The following is a 14166-nucleotide window of genomic DNA, read 5'->3' on the forward strand; positions in this document are numbered from 1 at the left end:
TCGTAAGTTCTTCAACTCAAATTGGGGGCTGCTTTCGTTCCCTGAGCCCATTCTTCATTCAAAAGTGTCCCACGCCAGGGTTTTAGTAACCCATCATGACAAAAAAAAACCCCACCCTTTTATTGCCCGGCTGTACACGAAGCTAATACTTACGTTTTCTCCGTGACCCCAAGGAATTTATAGACTGTCCCAGGGTTCAGAACACCTTTCATCTCAATTAACGGGAGCTCTTCAAAGAAATAGGATGGCAACTTGGATTTGACGCAAGTGACAGCATCACAGGTCACCACCCCGGGATAATACATCATCATTCGGGCCGCAAGGTTCACTTTCCGGCCGATGACTGTGTCATGGGAAAAACAACAAGGACAAGACATGCTTTGTCTTTCTTCTAGCTGGACTCTTAGCACAGAGAAACAGGAGCGGCGTTATGTCTGGGCCACCTCAAGCACCACCTTGCCCCAGACAACACTTCTGACAAGACAGAAGTACTGTTTTGGGGGGACAGGGAGCGGGCTGGTGTGGAGGACTCCCTGGTCCTGAATGGGGTAACTGTGCCCCTGAAGGACCAGGTGCAGAGCCTGGGAGTCATTTTGGACCCACAGCTGTCCATGGAGGTGCAGGTCAATTCTGTATCCAGGGCAGCTGTCTACCAGCTCCATCTGGTACGCAGGCTGAGACCCTACCTGCCCGCAGACTGTCTCACCAGAGTGGTGCATGCTCTAGTTATCTCCCGCTTGGACTACTGCAATGCGCTCTACATGGGGCTACCTTTGAAGGTTACCCAGAAACTACAACTAATCCAGAATGCGGCAGCTAGACTGGGGACTGGGAGCGGCCACCAAGACCACATAACACTGGTCTTGAAAGACCTACATTGGCTCCCAGTATGTTTCCGAGCACAATTCAAAGTGTTGGCGTTGACCTTTAAAGCCCTAAACGGCCTTGGTCATGTATACCTGAAGGAGCGTCTCCACCCCCATCGTTCAGCCCGAACGCTGAGGTCCAGCGCCGAGGGCCTTCTGGCGGTTCCCTCATTGCAAAAAGCAAAGCTACAGGGAACCAGGCAGAGGGCCTTCTCGGTAGTGGTGCCTGCCCTGTGGAACGCCCTCCCAAGCGATAAACAACTACCTGACATTCCAAATACATCTTAAGGCAGCCCTGTTCAGGGACGTTTTTAATGTGTGACATTTTAGTGTATTTTTGTTCACTGTGGAAGCCGCCCAGAGTGGCTGGGGAAACCCAGCCAGATGGGTGGGGTACAAATAATAAATTATTATTATTATTATTCTGCCAGACGAAAAGATCGAACTTCCTGTGGCACAGCAGCAGCCGGCAAATTAATGACAGAAGTGCCGCAGGCCCATCTCATGGAAACTTGCTTGATTCCCTCCCTTCACAACACTAGGTCTCAACAAGACCTGATGGAGGACTCTCTCTGGGAGGGAGCATCTGCAGCAGGGAGATTTAGAGGTGTGGTCTGGCTGTTAGGGCACCGAGTCTCTTTCCTTGTGGCCGCCTACTCTGGATGTCTCAGGGCTCGCCCAGACTTCTGTGTGTCCCTTGCTTAGAAAACACAGGGGCCAAGTGGTTTTCTGCTTTTCCAGTACAGTGGTACCTCAGGTTAAGTACTTAATTCGTTCCGGAGGTCCGTTCTTAACCTGAAACTGTTCTTAACCTGAAGCACCACTTTAACTAATGGGGCCTCCTGCTGCTGCTGTGCCGCCAGAGCACGATTTCTGTTCTCATTCTGAAGCAAAGTCTCATTCTGAAGCCCTATTTATGGGTTGGCGGAGTCTGTAACCTGAAGCGTATGTAACCCGAGGTACCGCTGTAGTGGTTTTGCCTTTGCTGCACAGCTTCCCCAGAGAAAACCCACCGCTCTTTAGCACTAAATCAGAGCAAATGGCAATTCATGTTTATAATAATAATAATAATAATAATAATAATTATAATTATTATTATTATTATTATTATTATTATTATTATTATTATTATTTATACCCCACCCATCTGGCTGAGTTTCCCCAGCCACTCTGGGCGGCTCCCAATCAAGTGTTGAAAACAATACAGCATTAAATATTAAAAACTTCCCTAAACAGGGCTGCCTTCAGATGTCTTTTAAAGATAGGATAGCTGCTTATTTCCTTCACTCTGAAGGGAGGGTGTTCCACAGGGAGGGCGCCACTACCGAGAAGGCCCTCTGCCTGGTTCCCTGCAACCTCACTTCTCGCAATGAGGGAACCACCAGAAGGCCCTCGGCTCTGTATCTCAGTGTCCGGGCTGAACAATGGGGGTGGAGATGCTTCTTCAGGTATACAGGACCGAGGCCGTTTAGGGCTTGAATTCAGTGCTAAACCACAGGAGTTTCCCAGGAGAAAGCAGCAGAGTGAACCGAAGAGTGGATCAGCACTGCATCTTGTTGTTTCTTTAATGTTGCTGTGCATTCTAACACTTTATTTGGGTTTTTTTTATTATTGAACTATTTTGTTGCTATGATATGTTTCTTTTAATGTAAGCTACTTTGGAGGCTTAAACATTTGCATAAATAGAGGACACAGGAAAATAAATAAATAGAGGACACGGGAAAAACCAATGCTATAAACCAAAAGGATTTCAGCAGCCAGATTTCTTTCCCCCCTTTTTTTGGTATATAATTTTTGCTTTTTAATTATTGTTATTATTTTTAATTTATTACATTATTTTGACAAAGTAATAATCATACATAAATAAGAATAAAATGTGCACCCCACTCCCGAGATCATTCCATTGTGACTATCCAACCTCCCAAAATTTCAACACCTCTTACAATGGTTTGACCCCTTTCCATTTTAACAGTACAAGTTCTCCAAATACCCTTCAAAATCATTTCTCCTGCATAATCAACGTTTTACCTTAATGGCACATGTTAATTTATCATTACTAACTATATCCCACCATATACCATTCTTTCATATACCATATACTATATCCCACTATATACCATTCTTTCATTTTATATTCTGCTTGCCCCTTCCAATTCCTAGCTATCATAATTCATGCAACTGTCAATAGATTTGTGAGCAATGCAAACTTTCCACCCCATTGTAAGCAGCAAGATTTCTGCCCAGTTGTGCAGTACGGGAGAATCCTTAGAAGCAACAACCTAGAGAAGGCAACCCACCAAGAGATGATGATGATGAAGAAGAGTTTAGATTTGATATCCCGCTTTATCACTACCCTAAGGAGTCTCAAAGCGGCTAACATTCTCCTTTCCCTTCCTCCCTCACAACAAACACTCTGTGAGGTGAGTGGGGCTGAGAGACTTCAGAGAAGTGTGACTGGCCCAAGGTCACCCAGCAGCTGCATGTGGAGGAGCGGTGAAGCGAACCCGGTTCACCAGATTACGAGTCCACCGCTCTTAACCACTACACCACACTGATGAAACACTAGTTGGGTTGAGCAGCAAGGCAAAGGCTCCAGGCAGCGGGAACAGGAGCAGGAGTCTGCAGGTGAAGGAAGCCGGTGCTGGGAGTTTGCCAAAGCACAGGCCATGAGGGGGCGAACAAGGAAGCAGTGCAGGGAAGCACTGAGGTGGGAGCAAATCTTTCACTTACTGCACGAACATTCGTAAAACTGGCCTTGAACACAGGGAAGGTACAACAGTCACGATACCTGTGTATTCATGTCTCAAACGATGGCCTACTACTCCACAGAAAACTGGCCCACTGGTGACCCCAATGGAGACAAGTCTGAAAGCACAAGAGAGGGCAAAGGTAAAGGTAAAGGACCCTTGGACGGTTAAGTCCATTCAAAGGCGACTATGGGGTTACGGCGTTCATCTCACTTTCAGGCTGAGGGAGCTGGCGTTTGTCCACAGACAGCTTTCCGGGTCATGTGGCCAGCAGGACTAAACTGCTTCTGGCGCAGCAGGACACCGTGACGGGAACCAGAGCCCACAGAAATGTTGTTTACCTTCCCACCACAGTGGTACCTATTTATCTACTTGCACTGGCGTGCTTTCAAACTGCTAGGTTGGCAGGAGCTGGGACAGAGCAACGGGAGCTCACCCCGTTGCGGGATTCGAACCACTGACCTTCTGATTGGCAAGCCCAAGAGGCTCAGTGGTTTAGACCACAGTGCCACCCACGTCCACCTGTGTTGATGTGCTCCCCAGCCCAGTTCTATAGCATCGTGTGAACTTTTTGTCTCTGGCGAGTGCTTTTCATTCCTGCGGTATGCAATATTGCACCTACAGGGAACTTGCAGCTTATGCGAGGGTTCAGTTCTGGGGGGTCCACACAGAAATGCAAAACTGCGTAAAGCCGGGAACCCCAAGAACCTCCCCCAATGAAACCATCTCTACCTGTCCAGAGCAGGTCTCACCCTCTGCCTTGCTATCTGGGCAAATGAATACAATTACGTAGATGAAACATTCGTAACAGTGTGATTTTGACTCCCACCTTTAGGTTTTTCAAATTCTAAGGACAGGATTAGAGTTGACCCTGCGGGCCAAGGTGTCAGATAGCCAACACCTTTCCTGGACTTCTGAGGCCCACTTTTTCTTAAACCATAATGGAAACTCAGTTTGGAACTGGTTCAGCAATTACAAGCATCATTGGGGTGGGCAGGGGGAATTGGAAAAAAATCAGTTTCAAGAGTTCTGGATCAACTGGCGATTTTGGCTGTATGCCTTACTGTTATGTACTGAGCTGAATCCTAGAACAATAGGATCCAGAATGTAGCAGCCTGATTGGTCCGCAGGAGCCACCCAATCCAGCTCCAGGTGGAGGTGGAAGTGAATCAGCGACCTGGTTGGCCTGCAGGAGCAGCCAATCAGGCTTCTGGAAGAGGCGAATCCGCAACCTGATTGGCCTACAGGAGCAGCCCGGAATTAGCCAATTGTGTAAATAATGTATATATAGCTAGACATTTTGGGGAAAGTTTCATTCACTGCTACTATGAGCTGAATAAAGAGCATGATATTCACAATCGACTCCGAGTATATTTCACTTATACTGGCTTCCTATTATATACAACTAAGCTTGCACCAGGATCCAGCAATGCTGTTGTGCTCTTTGTTGGAATGCCTTTTGGAAAACAGAAAACAGACAGTCTCCTCCCCTTTGAAGCAGAAAGAGACCAGCCAACCACACCCAACCGCCGAAACTCCTCAGGGCTGCTCAGCCATTCTGGTTTGCATTCCTTCCCCTAGCACAGTCCTTTCCCTTCAGCACTGAGTGATATGTCTGGGCTGAGGCCTCTCCTCCTCACCCACATCTACACTTCCACCTCTTTCCACTCGAAGCAAATAGTACTGCGATAGAGGAGTGGGAGACAAGGGCCACCCATTGCCCGCTGCATTCTAGGGCATGCCAGACACCTCCACAAAACTGGATGGGCCCTAGTTTCCCAGTACCTTGCTCTGTTGCATTGAACCTGTTATGAACTGAAGTTCTCACCCTGGGCCAGCAGGGGGATACTATAGATAGTTATGCAAATGAAGGATCGTGTGCTGGTCCCGGGGGGAAGGTACTGTTACCGTAGTCAGAGTTCACAAGATGTGGGGCGAGGTCCGATTTTTCCCTTTGACATCTGGTGGGAGGGCATTCCACAGGGCGGGTGCCACTACCGAGAAGGCCCTCTGCCTGGTTCCCTGTAATTTGGCTTAGCCCTGAGTTAGCCCTCGGTCCATGCGAAATTGGATCTTTGATCAGTATGCCCACCAAGATAGAACATTCATTATGGATGCCCGTTATTCTGTTTGGTACTGTGCTGGTCCCGGGGGGAAGGTACTGTTACCGTAGTCAGAGTTCACAAGATGAGAGGCGAGGTCCGAAACAGGGAGCCGGGCGGGGTCAGGAACACTCGAAGATCAGAAGCAGGAAGCCGGGCGGGAACAGGAACACTGGCAGTTCAGGTCTAGGTCTGGGTAAGAGCAGATACTCCACAATGACGTTGCTCCCGCAACCTGGGACCGGGCTGACCGACCTTTATCTTCTCTAAGGCCAGGGGCGGTCCCGGCCCCCAGGAGCCCCGCCTCTCCTGGCCTTAAGGCGAGCACTCCTCCTGGGAGCAACCAGTTCCCTTCGCCTCTCTGCCCTAAGCCTCTGCAGTTCAGGAGAGGCCAAAGGGTTACTGGGCCCCGGGGGAGGCTCACCTGTAGACACTGAGTCCTCAAGCACCTCTGGGGCCAGAATGGTTTCACCTGGTGCCTGCTCCTGAGGATCTGACACAGGTGCAGGCTCCTCAGAATCTAGGACTTGCCCTGGTTCAGCCGGCCCTGGAGGCGGGGACTCCTGTGCAGGCTGGGATTCCTCTGGTTCAGCCTCTGAATCGGAATCCCAGGCCATCACACCATCCCCCCTCCCAGGCCCCCCCCCTCAATCGAGGGTCTGGACCCGGCTTGCTGGGGTACGCCGCATGGAACTCTCGGAGGCAGGCAGGCGCGTGGACGTTGGCCGCTGGTTCCCAGGAACGGTCCTCCGGTCCATACCCCTTCCAGTCTATGAGATACTGCAGCTTTCCCTTGCGGTATTGGGAGTCCAGAATGCATTCCACCTCGTACTCAGGCTCTCCCTGAACCAAAACTGGCTGCGGTCGGGGACAGTTCGGGTGGAACTTATCGGGTGGTGCCACCGGACTCAGAAGGGACCTGTGGAAGACCGGGTGAACCTTCAGGGTTGCGGGCAACCGGAGACGGAATGCCACAGGTGAGACTTGGTCCACGATAGGAAACGGGCCGGTGAAACGGGCGTCCAACTTCCGCGAAGGTTGAGAGGGGTGGAGGTGGCGAGTGGAGAGCCATACCAGGTCACCAACGTGAAGTTCCGGCCCCACCTGGCGGTGGCGGTCGGCCTGGGCCTTGTACGCCTCCTTGGCCTGGTGCAGTTGCTCCATCAAAAGCTGTTGCTGGGACTGGAGCTCCTGAAGCCACTCCGTCACCGCAGGGACCGCGGATGCCGGCAGCACATCTGGAAACAGCCGTGGATGATAACCGTAACTGGCCTGGAACGGGGTCTGCTGGGTGGACGCATTCACCGCGTTGTTGTAGGCGAACTCCGCCAATGCTAGGTGGTCGACCCAGTCATCCTGCTGGTAGCTGCAGTAACACCGGAGGTACTGCTCCAGCACCGCGTTCGCCCGTTCCATCTGGCCATCGGTCTGTGGGTGGTAGGCTGACGAGAGACAGACCTCTGTCCCGAGGGTCTGGTGCAATGCTCGCCAGAACCGGGATGTGAACTGAACGCCCCAGTTGGACACCACACGCTCAGGTAGGCCATGCAGGCGGAAGACATGCTGAAGGTACAGCTGAGCGGTTTCCTTGGCTGTGGGTACAGATGGGCAGGGGGCACAGTGCACCATCTTAGTGAAATGGTCGGACAAAACTAGAAGGCAGGTACAGCCACGAGATGGGGGTAAGTTCACTACAAAGTCCAGCGAAACCGTGTGCCAAGGACGTGGTGGAACTGGCAATGGCTGCAGTAGGCCGGGGGGTCGCCCGGTAGGGCCCTTGGCCCGCCGGCAGACATCACAACCAGCAACGTAGCGAGCCACGTCAGCCTTCAGGCGGGGCCACCAAAACTCATGGCTTACCAGATGGGTGGTCCGATACCGCCCGAAGTGCCCCGCTGCTGGGGCATCATGGGTCATCCGGAGAACCTCAGTCCGTAGTGGCCCTGGTGGGATGTACAGGCGACCGTGGTGCAGCAGAAGGCCCTGATGCAAGACCAGCCCTGGATACTGAGGGCTGGACCCTTCAGCCAGCTCCCGGAGACGTTCCTGGGCCCAAGCATCGACCCGCTGCTGTTCCCGCACCCAAGCCTGCAGTGGCTCAGCCTCCTGGGTGGCCAGGAATGCGGCTGGTGGTAGGATCGTGGTGGGTACTGCTTGCTGTACCGTGTCTGCATTGTCTTCAGGTTTCCGGGACAGGGCATCCGCCTTCTGGTTTTGGGAGCTAGGGATATAGCGGATCCGGAACTGGAACCGGGAAAAGAACAACGCCCACCGGATCTGCCTTTGGTTTAGCTTGCGAGTGGTCTGGAGGTACTCCAGGTTCCGGTGGTCGGTTCTCACCTCCACCGGGTGTCGTGCCCCCTCAAGATGGTGGTGCCAGACCTCAAAGGCCACCTTGATGGCCAGTAGTTCCCGCTCCCACACGGTATAGTTACGCTCTGCTGGAAGGAGCTGGCGGGAATAGAAGGCACAGGGTAAGAGTGGCGCTTCAGGTCCATACTGCTGCGACAAGACAGCACCGAGAGCCGTACTGGAGGCGTCGGTCTCCACCACAAAGGGTCGAGAGGGGTCAGGATGTTGCAAGATCGGCGCCCTCTGGAAACAGGCCTTCAACCCCTGAAACGCCTCCTCTGCCTCCTTGTCCCAGGAAAATGGCATCTTAGGGCGCAGTAGCCGGGTCAACGGGGTGGTGCGATGAGCATAATCTGCAATGAAGGTCCGGTAATAGTTGACGAACCCCAGGAAACGCTGTAGGTCCTTGCGGTTCCGAGGTGCCGCCCAATCTCGAACCGCTGCCACCTTCCCAGGATCCATCTGCACCCCATCTGGAGAGAGCCGGTGACCAAGGAAGTCCACAGACCGCTGATGGAACTCGCACTTGCTGAGCTTTGCATATAAACAGTGCTCGCGCAAGCGCTGCAGTACGGTCCGGACATGACCCTCGTGGCGAGCCGGGTCACGGGAGTAAACCAGAATGTCATCCAAGTACACCACCACGTACTTGTCTAGCAAGTCCTGGAACACGTGGTTGATGTACCGTTGGAACACAGCAGGCGCGTTGCACAAACCGAAGGGCATAACCAGGTATTCGAACTGCCCGTACCGGGTCCCGAATGCTGTCTTCCACTCATCCCCTTCTCGGATCCAAATCAAATTGTAGGCCCCCCGGAGGTCTAGCTTGGTGAACACCTGCGCCCCTTGCACCCGCTCCAGGAACTCCGAAATAAGGGGCAAGGGGTACCGGTCTGGGATGGTAATTTTGTTCAGGGCCCGGTAATTATGGCAAAGGCGGAGCTCCCCACATTTCTTCTTAACAAAGAGCACTGGTGCAGCGGTGGGCGAGGTAGAAGGCCTAATGAAACCACGCTCCAGGTTCTTGCGCAAGAAGTCCTGCAAAGCCTCGCGCTCTGGCTCTGTTAGAGAGTATAAGCGACTCACCGGTAGGGGCACTCCGGGCTGGAGGTCTATGCCACAGTCAAAAGACCGATGCGGTGGCAGCTGGTCTGCCCCCCGTTCATCGAACACGTCTTGGTAGTCCCGGCTGGGAGCGTGGGTGCTGCCTCCTCCGTGGGTGCGGCTGCTAGCATCTCGGTCTGAGCATGGGAACATGGGTCTGAGAAGTGCACAGTCCGTTTGACCCAGTCAATCTGCACATTGTGAGCCTCCAGCCAGTACATCCCGAGCACCAGGGGGAACCGGGGCATGGAGGCAATGTCCAAGGTTCGCATCTCCCGGTGCTGCTGGAGACACAGGACCAAGGGCTGGGTCTCCTGAGTAACGGCACCCGAACGCAGGAGCCGTCCGTCGATTGCCTCCACCTGTACCGGTTCTGGCTTGTTCTGAAGTGGCACCCGATGATGGGCAGCAAAAGCAGCGTCCATATAGGAGCGGGTTGCCCCCGAATCCACCAGAGCATGGGTAAGAATCCAGGGCCCACCTGGAGGGTATAGACGTACCAGAACCATAAGGTGTTGCAATTCAATTGGTGCAGCCCCATTCTGTGCTGTTTGGGACCCCAGGTAGCCAGGGCCATCAGCTACTGGGGTTGGCGGTTTCCCCTATGGCTGGCGCTTCTCAGGACAGGACCGGGCGTAGTGTCCGCTTCCGCCACAATAGAGACATAGATTCCCCTCCCGACGCCGCGTCTTCTCTGCGGGGGAGAGGCGTGTCCGCGCTGCCCCAAGCTGCATAGGCCCCTCCGATGACTCGGCTGTGGCCGTGGAGTTGCTGGTAGAAGCTGGTACCGAGAACTGGAAATGCCGGCGGCCCCGGGCCTGACGACGGTCCTCTAGCCGATCGTCTATCTGTAGACTTCGTTGAATGAGGGTGTCTAGCGTGGTGGGGCGTTCCATTGTGGCCAGCTGGTCCAGTATCTCATCTGAAAGCCCCTCGAGATACTGGTCCCGAAGAGCAGAGTCATTCCAGGTCAAGTCCTGTGCCAGCAGCCGGAATTCTGTGGTGTATGCGGCCACAGTGGACTTGCCCTGTTTCAACCGCCTGATTGCCCGGTTGGCTTGACTCCCCTTCTGGGGGGTGCTGAACGCGGCCTCCAAATGATTGCAAAACCCCATATAGTCTGTCAGCAAGGGGGAGTCTTGCCTGAGCAGCGGCAACGCCCACTTGGCCACCTGGTCCTTTAACAAACTAATCAAGAAGTGCACCTTGGTGCGGTCGTCAGGGAAGTTCCGGGCTCGCCCCTGAATATACAACTTGGCCTGGGCAAGGAACATGGGGAAGCTGGCCGGGTCCCCATCAAATTTCTCTGGCAAAGCCACTGGGTACTTGCCAGGAGCCGGGGCGTCGGCCCCAGGAGCCGGTAGGGCATCCAACCGCTGCTGAAGTGCCGTAACCGCATTGCTGAGCTGCTGCACGGTGAGAGTCAAGGCCTGGTTCTCCTGGGCGATTGCCAACAGCGTAGCCGCTTGGTCGGCCATGGCTTCTGGCTCTTCCCGAACGCACCCCAACAAAGAGGGAGTGCGGGTGTGGCGGGAGCAAACTGTGCTGGTCCCGGGGGGAAGGTACTGTTACCGTAGTCAGAGTTCACAAAATGTGGGGTGAGGTCCGAAACAGGGAGCCGGGCAGGGAACAGGAACACTGGAAGGTCCGAAGCTGGAAGCCGGGCGGGAACAGGAATGCTGGAAGGTCAGAAGCAGGAAGCCGGGCGAGGAACAGGAACACTGGCAGTTCAGGTCTAGGTCCGGATAAGAGCAGATACTCTACAACGATGTTGCTCCCGCAACCTGGGACCGGGCTGACTGACCTTTATCTTCTCTAAGGCCAGGGGCGGTCCCGGCCCCCAGGAGCCCCGCCTCCCCTGGCCTTAAGGCGAGCACTCCTCCTGGGAGCAACCAGTTCCCTTCGCCTCTCTGCCCTAAGCCTCTGCAGTTCAGGAGAGGCCAAAGGGTTACTGGGCCCCGGGGGAGGCTCACCTGTAGACACTGAGTCTTCAAGCACCTCTGGGGCCAGAATGGTTTCACCTGGTGCCTGCTCCTGAGGATCTGACACAGGTGCAGGCTCCTCAGAATCTAGGCCTTGCCCCAGTTCAGCAGGCCCTGGAGGCGGGGACTCCTGTGCAGGCTGGGATTCCTCTGGTTCAGCCTCTGAATCAGAATCCCAGGCCATCACAGATCGAAAGTGACGTTCAGTAATTGGATAGTTTCAGAAAGTTGCTACAGTAACGTTGTACTGGAGCTCTATATAAGCATGCTGATTGAGCCCTTCAGTTCAGTTCTGTTCTGGCCTCTCAATAAACAAGAGCTGTTTGAAGAATCACTGTGTCGTCTGATATGTTCACCCACAACTTAACAGAACCCACATCCCAGCTGCCATGTTTCTTACGATGCTCAGCTAGGGCTGTGGCACAAGCATCGCCAGGAAGCAGTAAGAGGGTGGGACTGACAACAGCCCCGTTGGGTGGCAAGCCAGGGGTGGTGATTCTGGTGTGGGCGGCACCCGTAACCCTGCCAAAAATATATCCCCGGCCCACTCAGTCACTTACCTTACTTTCATGAGAGCCGTGGAACAGAAAGCATGGATTTTATTGGCACTGTCCAGAGCATTTGCACCCTCGTCAGACTGTTTATCCCCAGGGAGGCCAAAGATGCACAGCAACGTGCAACCCTTATGGGGACAGGAGCAAGAACATCGGAGAAGTTGTTATAAGAGCAGCTTATTGCCATTTGCAAAATGCAGATATTTACGCATGTAGGGTTTCTGTGTGCAGATTTCCAGGCTATGGTCTCCCGAAGCCGCCATATAAAATTCTAAAATAATTGTCCCATAAAATTAATACATGAAACAAAGCTAAGTACAGTGGTACCTTGGGTTACAAACGCTTCAGGTTACAGACTCCGCTAACCCAGAAATAGTACATTGGGTTAAGAACTTTGCTTCAGGATGAGAACAGAAATCACGCAGCAATGGCGCGGTGGCAGCGAGAGGCCACATTAGCTGAAGTGGTGCTTCAGGTTAAGAACAGTTTCAGGTTAAGAACAGACCTCCAGAACAAATTAAGTTCTTAACGCGAGGTACCACTGTAGTAAAGGTAAAGGGACCCTTGACCATTAGGTCCAGTCATGACCGACTCTGGGGTTGCGGCGCTCATCTCACTTTATTGGTCAAGGGAGCCAGCATACAGCTTCTGGGTCATGTGGCCAGCATGACTAAGCCGCTTCTGGCAAACCAGAGCAGCGCATGGAAACACCGTTTACCTTCCCGCTGGAGTGGTACCTATTTATCTACTTGCACTTTGACGTGCTTTCGAACTGCTAGGTGGGCAGGAGCAGGGACCGAGCAACGGGAGCTCACCCCATCACGGGGATTCGAACCGCCGACCTTCTGATCGGCAAGTCCTAGGCTCTGTGGTTTAACCCACAGTGCCACCCGCATCTCACCACTGTAGTAGGGAACCCTAATGTCAAGTAAACCATACAATAAAATAGAAGAACACTATGTTTTCAGCACTGGCGGGTAGTTCTGACAGAGAGTGTTTACAGTGAGGATGTCGTAACTCCAACTGGCCATTGACCAGCTCTGAGGGTGGTGTTGCCATGATTCAAATCCTGGCTCATTCGTGGCACTCACTGGGTGATGTTGGCCAATCACTGCCTCTAAGCCTACCTTGTAGACTTTTGGGGAGGGTAAACTGAGAGGGAGGAAGAAAGGTGATTCTTCTTTTCTTGGAAGAAAGGTGGGTTAGTAAACGTGTTAATTAATACTGCACTTTATTCATTCCTTTTGGGAATTATAGGAACAGAACTACCCAAACTGTATAGAAATTTATTCACGTATGTGACTACAGTGGCAAGAATGTTACTTGTCCAAAAATGAAAAGAAGAAGTCCCAGCAAAGGCAGAACGGATACAAAAACTTATGGAATATGCAGAAATGGCAAAAATTACCAGAAAAATAAGACATCAAGATAGCAAACTTTTTATTAAAATAATGATAATCGTTTATTGAATGTTTACAAACAAACTGTAAATAGATAAGAACATTGACGGGATTATTGTAATAACCTGCAGTTTTGTAATAATCTGCAGTTTCATCACCAGCTACTCATACCACATGACTGCAACAAAATTTCTGAAAGACCTACATTGGTTCTCAGTACGTTTCCGAGCACAATTCAAAGTGTTGGTGCTAACCTTGAAAGCCCTAAACGACCTCGGCCCAGTATACCTGAAAGCGTGTCTCCACCTCCATCATCCAGCCCGGACACTGAGGTCCAGCGCTGAGGGCCTTCTGCCATTCCCTCACTGCGAGAAGTGAGGTTACAGGGAACCAGGCAGAGGGCCTTCTCGGTAGTGGCACCCGCCCTGTGGAACATCATCCCATCAGATGTCAAGGAAATAGAGAACTATCGGACTTTTAGAAGACATATGAAGGCAGCCCTGTTTAGAGAAGTTGTTAATGTTTGGTGTTTTGTCGTGTTTTTAATATTCTATTGGGAGCTGCCCAGAGTGGCTGTGGAAAACCAGCCAGATGGGCGGGATATAAATAAATTATTATTATTATTATTATCTGAGGGCACAGTTCAAAAGTGCCCACAGCCACCCCAATGACATGAGTACATCATATAAAGAATGTCTGTAGGACCCTCCCTCCTACAGTGATCTGTGCCAACTCCAACTCTTGCCATGCTTTGCTGATAAGGACCATGCTTGCAGGTGACTCACTTTGTCAAACATGAAGACCTTGTTAATCTTGCCACTGAGCGGGTATATGATCGCCGCAATCTTCGTGTTGGCATCCTGGATGGCCTTACAGAGATGGTGAGTGTTGGCACTTTCGTCAAACTGCAGATTCACAAAGACGATCGTCACAGGTCGAAGCTCTGATAAATATTCCAGGGGCTGGTTGTCATCGATCTGAAAAACAGGACAGGAGAATGTACAGGATGAGTAGTAAGACATGTTGGAAATGCAAGGATAATAATCCTGCCAATGTTCT

The 14166-nt window shown here is 52.2% G+C and overlaps 1 protein-coding gene across 3 annotated transcripts in view; it reads right to left on the reverse strand.

The window, feature by feature from the left end:
• The window catches only part of ADCY10 (adenylate cyclase 10), an 80611-nt gene that overhangs the window by 48398 nt on the left and 18047 nt on the right, over nt 1-14166 (reverse strand). For all 3 annotated transcript variants that reach the window (XM_083743733.1, XM_083743734.1, XM_083743732.1), the window contains exons 8-11: nt 13893-14084; nt 11714-11835; nt 3655-3731; nt 154-343 (exon numbers count right to left, since the gene is read on the reverse strand). In XM_083743733.1, coding sequence (XP_083599859.1) covers nt 154-343; nt 3655-3731; nt 11714-11835; nt 13893-14084 — 581 coding nt within the window. The remainder of the gene's footprint in view (nt 1-153; nt 344-3654; nt 3732-11713; nt 11836-13892; nt 14085-14166) is intronic.

Source organism: Podarcis gaigeae, assembly GCF_964106915.1.
Source record: "Podarcis gaigeae genome assembly, chromosome: 6".
Taxonomy (NCBI): Eukaryota; Metazoa; Chordata; class Lepidosauria; order Squamata; family Lacertidae; genus Podarcis; species Podarcis gaigeae.